This window comes from Loxodonta africana, chromosome 5 (assembly GCF_030014295.1).
Source record: "Loxodonta africana isolate mLoxAfr1 chromosome 5, mLoxAfr1.hap2, whole genome shotgun sequence".
NCBI lineage: Eukaryota > Metazoa > Chordata > Mammalia > Proboscidea > Elephantidae > Loxodonta > Loxodonta africana.
In genome coordinates, this window is record NC_087346.1 from 28,829,365 (window position 1) to 28,844,927 (window position 15,563).

Sequence of the window (15,563 nt, forward strand, 5' to 3'; positions counted from 1 at the left end):
CGCGTTTCCAGACAGAATCACAGATGCAATTTAGAAGTAGTTTAAAAACCTAAATAATTCAAACACATACTTTTTAGGCCTTTAGGTAGCTTAGAAAAGATATTCCCATCTAAATATGAGCATTTCATAAAGTATTTTACATATGCTAATTTCTTCTTGAATGTGTTCATTTGGCCTTTAATTTTTCATACTTCTAAAACCTTAGGGGAGGCTTAACCTCAAGAGCTCAAGAGCATAAAAGACACTTTGCATTTTTTATACTAGAAGGGGACGTAGTGAAGTTTATACAAAAACTCAGATATTTGTCTGTCATATCTTTAAATACTATACAAAAATTTTTTTCAGCAGTTTTAAGGAATTTTATATGAGAAATGTATACACCTTGATAATATTTTTTTATCATACTATTTTGAAATGGAAAAATTAGAAAGGGAATTATGTATCATTTGCAATTTTCAAGCACATAATAAAATGTTTAAAGTACAAGTTTGGTTTTAATTTAATTTTCAAAAGTTAGTTTCAAAAGACTTAATGAAACCTTAAATATAACTTCATTATTAACTTTTATTTAGTTAAAAGACTAAAATATTGCCAAGAATATAGAGGGCTTTTTTTTTTTTTTTTTCCCACTCTTCACACTCTCTTATTGTAACATTTAATGATACTTCCAGCATTCTCAGCTCACTTAAATACTGTGATGAACACTATTTGCCAGATGCTTAGTGTCTGGAGAAAAGAATGCCGTTTTTGCAAAATGTACTTTTTTTTCTATCTGATTTAGTTCTATTTTACTAAAAGGGCAAATCTGTACAAAATAAAAATTATGTATCGAAAGTCTCTCACTTTGATTAGAAATCTATATATAGCATAACAGAGATAGACTTTTATGATAAATCCTAAGATCAATGTAGGTTATTTTGATTTCAAATTACATTAATATTAAACAACCAGTTTATGGAACACAATCCATTCACAATAATAACCAATTATCTTAAAATACTTGTTTTCTGTTTACAGGCAGAAATTTTACACCATAAGAAATCTAATGCAGTTTAAGTGCAGCACCACAGGCTTCATATTCATACCAGAAAAGTCTTCAATGAAATCTGAGAGTTAATTTAGATCCTTATGTTTAGATATGAATAAATACGTTTGCATATTCATGTTGTTGCTGTTGTTGTTAGGTGCCATCAAGTCAATTCTGACTCCTAGTGACCCAATATGACAAAGTAGAACTGCTCCATAGGGTTTCTTAGGCTGTAATCTTTATGGAAGTAGATCACTACATCTTTCTCCCTTGGAGCAAGTGGGTGGTTTTGAACCGCCAACCTTTCAGTTAGTAGCCAAATGCTTAAATACTGCACCACCAGGGTTTCTTAGTGTAGTCACAGTGCTCTGTATTTAATTATTCTCATTTTCAGAGTTCCAGAAAATATGATCAGAGAAAGTGGGTTATATTTGACATTCCAAAAAATCTGAAGTTGCCACTTAAGAGATTTGTGATTGTTTAAAATGTATGGGAGTATTTATTTTCATGAAAACAAATTCACTTTGATTTCATATTTAAATGGACTAAAGTCTTAGATTAGTAATAGTTTTCTAAGGTACACAGTTTATGTAAAGGAATTAAACAAAACTGTTCACACTCTTATAAATATACATAGAAAACCACTTCAGAATCATGCCACGCTTTGTCCTTTGGTACAACGTTCATTTCTCTTGCTTTAGAGAGAAGGATCTTATCTGCTTAGCTGATTTAAAGCTGAGAAAGAAGGTAAACAACTCATCCCAGTTCCTCTGAGACTTTACTGGTTTTAGCAATGAAAGTCCGACATTCCGGGAAATCCCTCAGCTGTAGGCGAACCAGATGGTTGGTCACCCTACTGAGAGGTGAAACAAAATTTGAAACATGGAGATAATAAAGACTTACCTTCACATCATTGGTGTTCATTCTTGTTCCTTCCTTTCCCACAAAGATATCATCAATGTCCACAAGAACGTACCTATCCAAGGACAACGTCAGCCTCTTCCCTGACAAGAAGGAGACAGCATCTATGAAGATGAGTTTGTGCAACCAGAAGTTCAAGTTGTTGCCAAAAAGAACTCTTTGAATTCCATCATGAAGCCCCAGGTCATGTATGACAGTGGCATAAAAAGCACCTTTAGAGATGGGAGGAGAAAGGTTTTCTGGGGTCTTTACTTTGGCGAATATTACTGGTTGGTAGGCTGAGTGATTGATCTGAAAAAGTGTCCAGTCAGTTCCAGGCAAAGGACCTTTTTCAAGCTTAGAAGATTTGGTCACATGAAGCAGTGGAGAATGAGAATTAATGCAACAATCTTTTACGGCAAGGTTTCCATATATGGAAAAAGGGAAACCTTTTAACTGAAAGTTCTGCAGGCTCTTCTCACTGGTTTTATAGAATCCTATGACACCCACACCATATTCTATACAGTATTTATCTAAAAGACTTCTATTCCAAGAGTCCATATTTATATACTTTAAAATATTCTCATAAATAATGAGAACATATTTGCCTTTAGTTTTGTCTATAAGTGCGGGGATATCCCCCTTTCCAGGAGCAATTTCAATGTGATACTGGAATCTACTTGATTCCAGAATCATAATGATGTCTTGACCGAGGGATGAGTACTGGCTCTCCACAAACACCAGGACTATGGGGTCTGTCCTTGAGGCATCAAAAGGCTTCATGGTCTTCACTTCCATTAGCTTGTACGGCAGGTGTTGGAGGTCCCCACAGTTCACTTCGGTAGCCATCTCAGAGAGTTCGTTGTCCTGTTTGTAGCCACTATACAGGTAGTAAGCAGAAATAATAATGCTCACCATACAAAAAGTAGCAAGCAGAATAACTGTCCTTTGAAAATGTCTGTGAAGCTTCATGATAAAACTCATGTTGTATATACCTGCTCAGACTGTTCCCAATCAAAGCACCATAAAAAAAAGAAAAGAACAGAGGAAAAGATGGTGTTTCAGCTGCTTTCCCAGTCTCAGTCAAGACTTTATGTCACCATTGCAGCACACTCGTATCACTTGAGCAGGACTCACAGAAAATATAGCCTGAAAAATAGAATACATTTATAAAATATTCAGCCTGCAGTGTTAAAATGAGCAAATCTTTATCCTATTGACTGGCCAAGTGCCAGCGTATTAGGCAGATGACCTGGCGTTTGATAAGTAATAAAACTTCCCCCTTTCAAGCACTCAGCTACTAATTGAAGGGTTGGCAGTTAGAATGCAGAGAAGTGCCTCAAAGGATAGGCCTGGTGATCTACTTCCAAAAGATCACAGCCACTGAAAATCCTATGAAGTTCTACTCTGAAACACAATTGGTCGCCATGAGTTAGAATCAACTAGATGACAACTGGTTTGGTTTTGGTTTTCTTTCCCCCAGCTCTGGATGAGGACATGGGAGAAGGGGGATAAACAAATGGGTTTAATTGATCAGAGGTCCCATCCCTACTACAGAAAAGACAGTAGGATAACAAGCAATTTCATTTTATTCATTAAGCCTTGCATCAAGCTCTGTAGACAATACAGACCTAAGACTACAGCAATGTCACCTGAATCAGACACAACCATTTCTTGTCTTCTAAGTACACATCACATAATGCATAGTCAAGCTATTTTTGTTTGATTTAACATATTCTAAGGTCTTAAAAAAAATTTTTTTTTTAAGGTCATAAAAATTTGGACACTCTTCATTAAATGCCTCACTTAAAACCAGTCTTTTATTTTTTTTTCTGAAAAGCTGTTGTTACAATGAATTTTGCCATTCTATTTATACTATAAATTCTTTAGACAAACAACACTATACTAATTGATTTCATTAAAATAATCTATTTGAAATGAAGATACGGTCCCCCAACCCAAATAATCATTTTCGAACTGTGTATTTATGTAGTTAGGTTTTTCGAAAATCAGGACAGTCTCGTAATGAGATGGATGTGAGGAGTAAAACACTTCCTGAGGGGCATTAAACTCTGGTGTCAGTCCGGGAGGGCATCGTGTCCTCCTGGCTGGAGCATATTCACCCAGTGATTCACCTTCTGTACCATTCTGTTTCTGTTCTTTCAGAAAAATCTCAATAAATATACGAAAAAAAAGTATTTTAAAAAACATAGTGGAAATAATCAAGACTTCATGGAACACCTTGTTATGCTATGATTTCAGACCCCTTTTAAGTTACTAACCTTTGAAAAATTTAGGATACTTTATAAGAAAGGAACATTGGTGCTTCTCAGAAGTTTAGTAGAGTCTTATGGTCCTGGTACTTTGCAAAATATATATAATATACAAGTGTGGGTGTATGTGTATAAAGTTAAGAAAAATAGATACACATATGTATATATAATTAAGTCAGGTCTTGTCCATAAAGCAAGCTAAAAGTCAGCTGGTAAGACAAGAAGCATTGGTGGGAAGCATTGTATCTGATGTGTTTGCCATAATAACAGTGTCCATTCCACCTCTGTCTTTGTTAATTAAATCACTTTAGCCCCAGGACCTTTCAAGCAAAACGATGGGGCTAGAATTAACAATCATCGAGAATATTCTGGCTCTAAAATTCTGTTATATCCATCTATGAAATAAGCAGGGAACAATATTTTGAATGTTTAGGAATAATATATTCCTTTATATTATGTTATAATTATGTCTGTAAGATATTATATAAAATAATATTCTGAAGTATAACTGCAGGTTATTTAAGGGATAAATGTATTATTTTTCCTGTGAATTACATATTGTCACTTATTCATTTAAGTACTTAGGGTTTCTACATCATTCATTCAAATATTTATGGGGTAGCTTTCTATCTAAAACGTAAATGTTCAGCAGAGCACATTTCTTTAAAAGGTTTGAAACGATAAAGCAGAGTCAGTGGCCAGCATGATGAACAAGAATATGCGAGCCGTTAAGTAGAGACTATAACAAGGTGAGGGAAGAAAGAGATGTTGGCAACTGGGGGAGCCAGTGCGATGTCATGTGAAGGGAGGTAGAGGGGGTCTGCACAAAGCCTTGACGGGTGAAGATCACCTGAAAAGGCGTTTGAGATAGAGGGAACTGTGTTGTAGTAGGAATGAGCACAAGAGAGAAAGCAAAGAGTAGGGAATACTTACAAAATTAATTTGACTAAGTACGTTGGGACCCAGATTATGGAGAGATTTGAACATCAAGCACAGATGTTCATGGCTGTGAAAGCCAGCGGGAGACATTATACTTTCCTGAGTAGGAGACAATATGGTAAGAAGGATAATTTTCACAAAGATGAATTCATCAGTAAGGTGGAGAATATCACAGCAGTGTTTTAGAACTTAGTCTGGCAAGCCAGCAAGGGCTCCTGTCTCACAATCCGGTCATGAGGTGTTAACAATCTTAGGTCAGGGAGAATGTGGGGAAGGGGTAAGTCTGGGGGACACTGTAAAGAAAGGATGAAAAGAACTTGAAAGTTTCTGCTCACGTGAGGTCTATGGACATGCCCCTCTGCCAGGTAAAATGTCCTCAAGTGGTCTGACATGCTCTAAAATTAATCTAATATAAGGATAATATTCTACTTTTTTAAACAATCTATGATAGGTATGAGTCAGAATCAACTCGATGGCACTGTGCTGGGTTGAGGATAGGTTTAGGAGTCCCTTGGTGGTAGAAACTGTTAAGCACTCAACTACTAGTAGAAAGGTTGGTGCTTTGAAGCCACCAAGGGCCACCTTGGAAGACAGGCCTGGAGATCTGCTCATGAATGGTTACAGTCTTGAAAACCCTATGGAGCAGTTCTATTCTGCACACACAGAGTCGCCATGAGTTTGAATCAACTCTAAGCCAATTAACAACAACAACATCAGAGATTTGGCTCTTTAAAAAAAAAAAAAATTATGTGTAATTGAAGCAAATACAAATTACCCAGACAATCGAGTTTTTACTGTAACTGTAGTCATTTCATTTTGATAATAATTGCACTGCTAAAATTGTGTAAATGTTTATAAATAACATAATATCCTGGCGTATAACTGTAAGGTACAGGATCTCACATCTCCCTATTCCTGTGCTTCAGTTTTAGCTGTGAAGTGTTTTTGACTGAACGCAAAATATATTGCCACATTCTACATTTCCGATAGGAGCGTTTCACAATTTGTCCCTTATGTCAGAACTGAAAGGCACGTAACTCACACGGTTCTTATCTGTGATAAGTCAGAGTAGTGAGAAGCATTTGCTCTCACTATTGAGGACAGATATTAGGAAGCCATCAAAGTGACTTTGTCTGTTAGCAGGTATGAAAATACTGAAGGACATTTTTTTTTTTTTCCAGGAAACTTTTCAAGTTTCCTCCTGAGGCCAAAGGGAATTTCAAGCATGTCCCTAAGGGCAGGATTTGGTCTAACGCACTTAAATAGATTTTCCTAAGAGCAAAATTTTCTGCAAACCTTTTTCAATGGCATATTTCACTTTGCCAGTTTTCCAGCATTAGTCTCTGATGTGGCCTCTCAGAACTTGCTGTTTCTATTGTAACCTGCTCCTGCAACAGCTACTTACACTCTCTACAACGTGTCTGCTAGCTCTGAAAACCTCAGAGTGGGCTGACCTATTGCCGTCACTCCTTCTTCTGCAGAGAAGGGCATGCAGCAGCCGGCAGAGGCAAAGGGGCAGCCTTCTTCCGAGCCCTTCACTGGGGGCAGGGGGGACATCACTGAGAGGGCAGATAAAAACCAAAACCAAACCCACTGCCGTCAAGTTGATCCTGACTCATAGCAACCCTATAGGACAGAGTAGAGCTGCCCCACAGGGTTTCCAAGAAGCAGCTAGTGGATTTGAACTGCCAACATTTTGGTTAGCAGCTGAGCTCTTAACCGCTGTGCGAGAGGGCACATAGATGTGGAAAATTAAGCCTCTCCACACAATGCCCCTGAAAAGTCTTCTTTGACCTTCCAACCTTGGTAAGACCCAGAAGTTACATATGATTATTATGAAAAGTATCTTTCCTTTGTATTTCTTGCTACAATTATATTTGCCAGAAGTCTGCCTCCCTTGTCTGACTGGAAGTTCCAAGAAGGTAGAGATGGTACCATTTTGTCTACGATGTTCTCCTAGCACCAGACACAGGTGATTAGTGTCACCGTAACATCCAGAATGGACAAATAACAGTAACATGAACAGAGAGAGTAAACACTATATCGTACAGAGTGAAACACAGATACTTGAGGGTACCTATCTTTTAGGGTGTTAGTGATGATTTAACGAAAGAATCCACGAAAAGCTCTTGGAATAGTGTCTGGCATATAGAATGAACATAACAAATGTTAGCTATTGCTAAGAGTAATGTACAAATAGCACACGACATGAGAAAAATATCCTGAAGGTGGCCAATAAAAATTTACTGAGGGATCATAAAGGGACAGGGATCCCTGGGTGGTGCCAATGGCTAACATGATCAGCTGCTAACCAAAAGACTGGAGGCTTGAGTTCCCTCAGAGGCACCTCAGGAAAAGCCTGGTGATATACTTCCAAAAAATCAGTCCTAGAAAAACCCTGGAGCACAATTCTACTGTGACACTCATGGGGTCATCACGAATTGAAGTCAACTTGACAGCAACTTGTAACTGGTTACATACATCCTGGAATAAGCAGAGCTGGGGAAAGCTTGGACAGTCCACCCTTGGTGCAGTGATCTAAAACCAGGTGGGTCTCAGAGCAAAGAAAGAGGCCAAGTCAGGGACATAAACAGGACAAAGTCCTCAGACTTCCTCTCATGCCCCTTCCTTTCCCTAGACTGCTCCCAATATGTATTTGTAATTCTGACTGTCTTTCTCTGAGCTCTAGAATTCCAGATAGAACTATCAGCTTCATAAAACAACAACTAACATTTACTCTGCCCTTTCTGATTATATGGCAGCCACTGTTTGGCTCCACCAAATCTTGTTACAACCTAAGGTTATCTTCATCTTCCCACAAGCACCTAGTGACTGATCCTTGACACCTCCTTCTCCCTTACTTCTATTTATCTAAATAACCCCCCCAGTCATCTCATTTCCATTTCCTAAAACTCACTTGGCCCAGTGAACTTCTCTCCTTATCCAGACAACAGCACTTCCACTTGAACTACTGAAACAACTCACCTGACCACAAATGATCTTACTCCCTCTACACTTTCCTCAATGCCACATCAAAATGCAAATCTGATTGTTTCTCCCTGGCTGAAAATCCATCAATGGCTGCCTATTTCACTTGCTGATTAAAACCCAAATTCCTATATGTGATCCACAAGATATGCCCCCCTCCCCCCCACTCTCAGGCCTGATTATGATGGGCTCCCCTTTAGGTTCCAGACAAATGGGTCCTCTTTCAATTCCCCAAATGAGCAAGCTCCTTCCTGCCTCAGGGACTTCTCAGATGCTGTTCCTTTTGTCTAGAAGTTTTCTCCCCACTTCATCTGCTTCATTCCCCCCAAATCCCCCCAAATGGCCCTGCCTCACAAAAGTCTTTCCTGACTCCCCACATCTGTCTGGTCTCCGTGTTACATACTCTCAGTTCACCCTCTTCTTTACTTTGGTAGCATGTCTCACAGTTACGTTAATTAGTTTTGTGAGTTCTTTACAGTGCTTCCCCCCAGGCAGACTAGAAGCATCCATACATTCGGTTCTGTTCAATTCCTCTTCTCAATGTCTAACACCGCGCTTGAAGTAAGAACAGCCCACTGAATACACACTGAATAAGTGAGTGTAAAAAGAATCTCCATGAAAATTCACAAATAGCAGCTGGATTCAAAAACTAGGACAGTCATTAAGTCAAACCAATTTCCATGAACGGATATCTCTGTTAGTCACATGGACCTCAAGTAGTGAGGGCGGCAATACCAGCACTGAGAATGGCAGTGACCCCCTTTACCAGAGTTATAAATCAGGCACACCTGGAATGTACCTTTCATGGAATCTGACTTAGTATCTATTTTTCTCATCCTGAGATTCTTCAGAATTCAGTGTGGCTGGAATTGGCTTGCAACTCATTTTCAAAAAGATTTCACCAAAAAGTTGTTGTTGGTTGCCATCAAGTCAATTCCAACTTATGGCAACCTCATGTATGCAGAAAGCTGCTCCATAGAGTTTTCAAGGCTGTGACCTTTTGGAAGCAGATTGCCAGGCCTCCCTTCTGAGGTGCCTCTGGGTGGGTTTAAACTGCCAACCTTTCGTTCAGTTAACAGTCAAGCACTTGACTATTTGTGCCACCCAGGAAGTAGGGGCTGCAATTATCTTTGGGAATCACAGGCCATTCCATAGCGCAGATCAAATTTATGTAAACATACATTTGCAAAGTACTGAAAAACCAGCAAGGAGAAGCACCTACTTGTCAATGTAACTCATCTTCTCTGCTCCACTAACATCCACAATCATCCCAGGGTACAAACCAGTTTCTAAATGAAACAGAATCCTGTTGAAGTTGACAGCGCAAGATACGTGAGAAAAAAGGAATGCCATCTGGAAAATAAGTCGGCACGGCACTGGACTGGAACTAAAGAGCTTCAGATTCTGACATAAATGAAAAATATTTCAAAGGTCTTGACAATATTCCTTTTTCTCAAAATTACCTATACTTTCTCGTGTTAGAAAAGTGCACTTGGAGGCCTGAAATATATTACATGAATTTGCTAGAAGTAATTCAGTAATATTAAAAATTGACAAAGAACATTCTTTTCTTAGGGAAAGAATGTGTGAAATTGTGTCATGTTAATTGAACCCTGCTGTGGTAGGCAAGTTAGAAGCTGATTTGCATAGAGTAGGACCAAGAATACACTGTCTTTAGAAAAGGGATTTTTTTAAAGATGGCTGGGAGAAAAGCTGCACTTAGGGGCATTAGCTTTGTTTGTTACATCAAATGGAAAATGACTTGCTATTGCAATGTTCCCTCCCTCTTTGTAGCTGGAAATTATGAAGGAAAGAATATGTTTTGTTCACTTCCTTAAACGTTATGCCATTCAGCCAGTCAAGAGGAAAAAAAAAAAAGAATCCCACTACTATTTACTGCTTATATGACTTAAGTGGAAAAATTTCTGCCTAAACTCTCTTAAATTGAGTCAAAATGTATATACCGATGTATGCCTAATAGTAGGGTATTATGAATACTGCCCTGGTTGCACAGTGGTTAAGAGCTAGTCATAAGGTTCAAATCCACCAGCAGCTCCTTGGAAACCCTATGGGGCGATTCTCCTCTGTCCTGTGGGGTCGCTATGAGTTGAAACTAGCTCCGCGGCAATGGGTTTGGTTTTTTTGGTTTTTGTGAATACTGCCAATGCAGCTTTGAAGATATAATTTAACCCTTGTCATCATCCGCCTTCATTAGAATCCTGGGTACGGGAGAGCGTTATTAACCCAAACTCTCACTGGCTGCATGGACCATAAGATGTAAAGATACAAGATCAATGTTTTGCCGTGTTTTAAGGCAGGTTGCACGAACTGGAAAGCAGAGACAGAGAGAGGGTGTTGCAACAGGAGCAGAGAGGAGCCATGAAGAGATACGATAGGGAGTCATGAAGAGGTTTGAGGTCCTAGTTCCATTATTTTATTCTATGTATACCTCAATGAAGAAAACGGTTAAATTCTTCCTCCGTTATCACGGAACAAGTGACACTCAATCCAACTGGGGTGTCAGAAGAGGAAAAAGAAATCACCTAAACTAAACTGTATATACCCCATTATGGAAGGCACCACATTTTATTACCCTAGGCATTGCTTTACGCCTGGCACAAAAGTAGGTGCTTAGTAAATATCTCTTGAATGAATTAATAAGCGATCGTTTCATATGCAGGGTTAAAGGTGGTGGAAATGGTAGCAGTGATACATGGATTGCCTCCATCAGAGGCAATCACTTATTAATTCATTGCTTCTATCAGAGGCAATCATCGTGTACAGATATTTGAAAACCTGTAGAGACACAATGTAACTGAAACTAGGCTCCAGCTCCACCACTTGCCAGGGATGTGATCTTAGATAGGTAACTCTTCAGTGCCCCCAATTTCCTCATATATGAAAACTGAGACTGTCTCATCTGCAAATAATTATAGTACCCATCTCAAGTAATCTTTATGAGGGTTACCTGAGCTGAAACTAATATGTCAAGTGCTTAGAACAGTGCCTGGTAGAAGGAATGAGTGTTAACTGTTATTTTAAAACCTTGTATCTCTACAACTAAAAATCTAGGCAACAGCACTTATCTGTAAGTCATGTTTTGTGTTATTCACTGACTTTTTTCATGCAGATTTATCCTATCCTCCAGAGCAACTGCCATAATGTTGGACAACAAAAAAGATAGGAAAGAATCTCTGACATCTTCATTTTACAGGTGAGGAAACAGAGGTTCAGATCCATCAAGAGACTTGCCCAAAGCCATATCTCTCATGACAAATCAAGTCCTAGAATCCAGGTCTACTTTCATGCTATATTCAAACACTGTAATTAAGCAAGAAAGATTAAAAATGAAATGTATAGAAAATGGATACCCATCACTGAGATGTCTAAAGGCCTTAGGATAGGACTTTAATATTTGATTTTTAAATTCTTATTTGGCAACATGTAATCAAGAATTACTTTGCTGTTTTTGTGTACCATTGAGTCAATTCTGATTCACAGTGACCCTTTAGGACAGAGAATGACTGCCTCATAGGGTTTCTAAGAGTGGCTGGTGGATTCGAACTGCTGACCTTTTGGTTAGCAGCCGCACTCTTAACCACTGTGCCACCAGGGCTCCAATCAAGAATTACAGCCCTCAGTATTTTATAGGAGCTTTTGTGAAATGATTTATTATAGACAACATTTAATTGTACAAGAGTTTGACTGATTTTCTCCTAGTTATAGAATTTGCATGAAATTGATGAAAAATGTTTGGAATGAACATGAAAGGGATAAATCACTCACTGTAACATCCAGAAGCCTAAGGATATAGTTTTTATTAAAAACAAACAAGCTGACTCTAAAACCAATTCTTGACACTCTAAGGAAAACTTCAGTTGTAAAACAGTTTTGAGCATTGTTCAGACTAATTATCATTATAGCACAGACTGTTACTCTTGTGGCCCAGCAGCATCCCCTAATCTGTACAGGCGTTCCAAGTTCATACATTTTACTGTGGATACTTATCTCTAATAACCACAGCATGGGGAAACTAAACTTCCACTGTTTTTTCCCTATTGTCTAAACTGTTAAGCAGTTAGAAATCCAAGGCATTCATTTTGTTGAGAACAGCGTTTTTATCCTTAATTCTATTTCCCTGTTTTTGAAGTGCATGCAAATCACTATGTATTTAAATACACTTTTCCTTTTGAAAACATCTTTTACCTCGACAAATGCATATTTGAGTTTCAAAGTTGGCACCAATTACCCAAGAGCAGCTGAGATCCAACCGAGCTTCAAGGAAGTCCTATAATCAGACTCCCCGGGTTAAAAGAAAAATTTGTCACATGTTTACGGTTTTTAAATTCTGAAATTGACAAGTCAACCACTGGATATTTAGATTCTATCTCAAAATAACTTTTTCAGCAGAATATATAGTCCAGAAAAAGAAGCTTATAACACCTGGTTATCTCGTCTACTATTTTTTCCAACAAACATTTCAATTATACTAAAAATTACTCTAATATTTGCTACAATCTTCAGAAACAAAATTTTCTCAAGAAATTTTACTTAAAAAGAGAAGGCTGCACTATAACTCAACTAAACTATAACTTATCTCTCCAGAAAAAAAAGGATAAGTTTTGTTTTACCTAAACATTTCAGTAAACTGAGAAGCCTTCATTCTAAAGACAATGAAGAAATTCAACTCATCAGACCAGTTTAAAATCAATATTTACTTACACAAGAAAACAGTCTTCTGTTTTTATGATCAAGAGCATAAAGAAAAAACAATAAAAAATACTACAGAGACAGTAGATACTGTGCTAACTAGAGGGAAAAAAAAAAGACTAGTGTCTGTTAGGGCAAGCCTCTTGATATGTTCAAAAACAGTCTCTTTCAAATTTATTTTTGAAATCTCCTTCTCCAATAGCAGTATCGATAGGGAGCTATCCTGGAAGAAAAAGGAAAAATTGCCCTTCAGCTAAATATCAGATGTTAGAGAGTTTCTCCTCCACAGGATTCTGCTCTCTTGTGGTGAACAGCATTGTTCAATAGGTGATAATATGGTATTTTCTAAGCGCAAAGAAAGACAGGGTTTAAGATGAGCTTCAATGCTTCAATATTTAAGGATTCGTATCTTAACCTAGTAAGAATGTAGTTGTTTACACTGTTTGGGAGTGATTTCCTCAAAGCCCTTTCAGATTACATATGCTGCCATATTACAATATGTTTATAAAGAATATAAACAACATTTCAGCTGAAAATGAATTTGAGGGATAATACTTTCCAGATATTAGAAGAATTACTTGGAAGAGGAGCTGGATAAACCCCTTAGAGTATGTGATTTGGTTCTTCCAAAGACTGGACACATTAAATGGAAGATGTATCTATTTCCTTTTAAAGTTCTTGTAATCCATATGCAGGCTATTTCCAGTTACATATCATTTTATTAATCGCACAATTTTAAATAATGTTGACAAAATGAATTGTGTCAAAAAAGAAAGATTTGTTAAGGATCATTACTATATAGATAGTTACAGTTTAAATTTCTGATTTGCTTACAAAATTCTAGTCCATCACGGGAAACAGAGATGTGGTCTATTCAACCAATCCACTAAAGAATAATTACAAGTTGTTAGTGCAGATCTTAAGCCACTGTAAGGGCTTACCTCTTTATTGCTTTATTTTTATGAAAGAGAAGCTTTAAAATTACCACAGAATAAGAGATTCCTTTATTTCACTTAATTTAATTAAAAATATTCTATTTCTTCTACAGGAATCAAATTAGGCACTTATTGACCCTGAAATTCTGAGATTGATTAACCTTAATTGAAAATAAAACTGCTATCTTTTACTAAAAGCCCCTACATTTATGAGTGAGCCATTGGGGTATGGTGTAAATAAATAGATACACTTACCTGGAATTAAAGTTCCAAGAGTTGAAAACGCCTGAGAAAGTTTTAACAGTAAAGAATCGGAAACAGCAGTGTCCGCTACCATCGACTCAGGCTTTTTGGCTTTACAAGTGGCAGCAGTACCAGTCCTGGCCCAGTACTCTCGTGTTATGTAACACCTTATTAATATTAGCCATCAAACTGCTACCAAGCTGGTGAGGCACTAGAGGGCAAGAGTGTCACATACAAGACCCATCGCCAAGGGACTGGCTTTGGTACCACTCGGGAGAGACAGATGCTAAGTAAGCTGATAAATAACACGATGCCCTAACGCAACAGCGAACTTGTAATGTGCCTTAAAGATTATTTTAAATGTCAATTTTCTGACTAGCCAAAGAGTTAACAGGTTAATAAATATGCATAAGCAAATAACCACAACAGGCAAAACTTTCAAGGTTGTATTTACAAACCCACAGTCCGCCAGGAGGCTATTTTGTCATTGTCTACACGAACTTATTTAAAACAGGAAAGGATGGGTAAATAAAATGAATGTCGGTTCACGCCACCTTCATTTCAAACAGCGAGAAACTTGTCCTGAGCAGCGTATGCCGCATTTCAAGTCGCCGGGTCCGGTTCCTGGGCGAGGACCACCGGCCCCGTCTTCCATCCGTGATTACCTCGGGCTGCAGCCGTCCGCCGGCATCCTCCGTCCCCGCCTCCGCAGCTCCGCGGGCGGAGGCGCTGGGTGACTTGGGCTGGTCCAGGAGCGCGGGCGCCGCGGGCAGGGAGCGGCTGTGGGGCGAGCGCCTCGGGCGCGCGGGGAACTCCTGCGCTCGCTCCGACGCGAACCACGGCCCCGGGACCCGCCCGGCCGCGCCGCCCCCGCCGCTCTCACGCCGCCTCCCCGGGCGGGCGCAGCCGCCTCCCCGCACTCGGCCGGCGCGCGCTCGCCGGAGGGAGGGCCGAGGGCGGGAGCCCAAGCGGGAGGTGTCTCCATCCGGCGCCCACCAGTACAGGCTGCGTTCGCCGATCCGGCTTCCCGGGCCTGGGCGAGGAGACCCCTACCGTCCCGCCCCGACCAACCAGTCCCGACGGTCGCCCCGGGAGGGGCTGGTGCCGGCAGCCAACGATGCGCCACACACGCGCCGCTGGGGAAGCGGGTCCGAGCTCCGGCAGCCGCTCCGGGAGGGTGGGGCGCACCGGCGCCGGACGGTGTGGGCAACGCAGTCCCCTCCGGCTGCGCTCCTGCCCGCTGCGCTGAACTAGGCGGCGGGCGGCTGCAAAGCTGGAAGTCCAGGGCTTTTCTCTATTTGCCAGGTTTCTGAAAGGCCATATGTTCCAGCTCTTGAAGACAAGTGGAAGGCCAGCAATTCAAAGGACATTTCAGTTGGATGTAAGGTGTGAGGTTATGCTCTTCAAAATAGTTTGATTCGGAGCCTCAAGCAAATGATCTTTTAAAAAAATCTCGTTTTGGTTCCACTAACAGCGTATGTTACAGTTTTAGTGTGTGTGTGGGGAAGGGGGTTACTAATGATAAATTGTAGCGGACATTTATGGTTT

The 15,563-nt window shown here is 39.6% G+C and overlaps 1 protein-coding gene across 4 annotated transcripts in view; it reads right to left on the reverse strand.

The window, feature by feature from the left end:
* LOC100675289 (N-deacetylase and N-sulfotransferase 3) overlaps nucleotides 1-14,777 on the reverse strand; it is a 229,973-nt gene extending 215,196 nt beyond the window's left edge. Inside the window, exons 1-3 of one of the 4 annotated variants that reach the window (XM_064285411.1) lie at nucleotides 14,028-14,532; nucleotides 2,923-3,076; nucleotides 1,931-2,807 (exon numbers count right to left, since the gene is read on the reverse strand). In XM_064285411.1, the coding sequence (XP_064141481.1) occupies nucleotides 1,931-2,776 (846 nt within the window). In that variant the 5' untranslated portion in view covers nucleotides 2,777-2,807; nucleotides 2,923-3,076; nucleotides 14,028-14,532. The other 3 variants (XM_064285410.1, XM_064285409.1, XM_064285408.1) reach the window with 3 other exon arrangements.
* Between the last annotated feature and the right edge of the window lie 786 nt (nucleotides 14,778-15,563).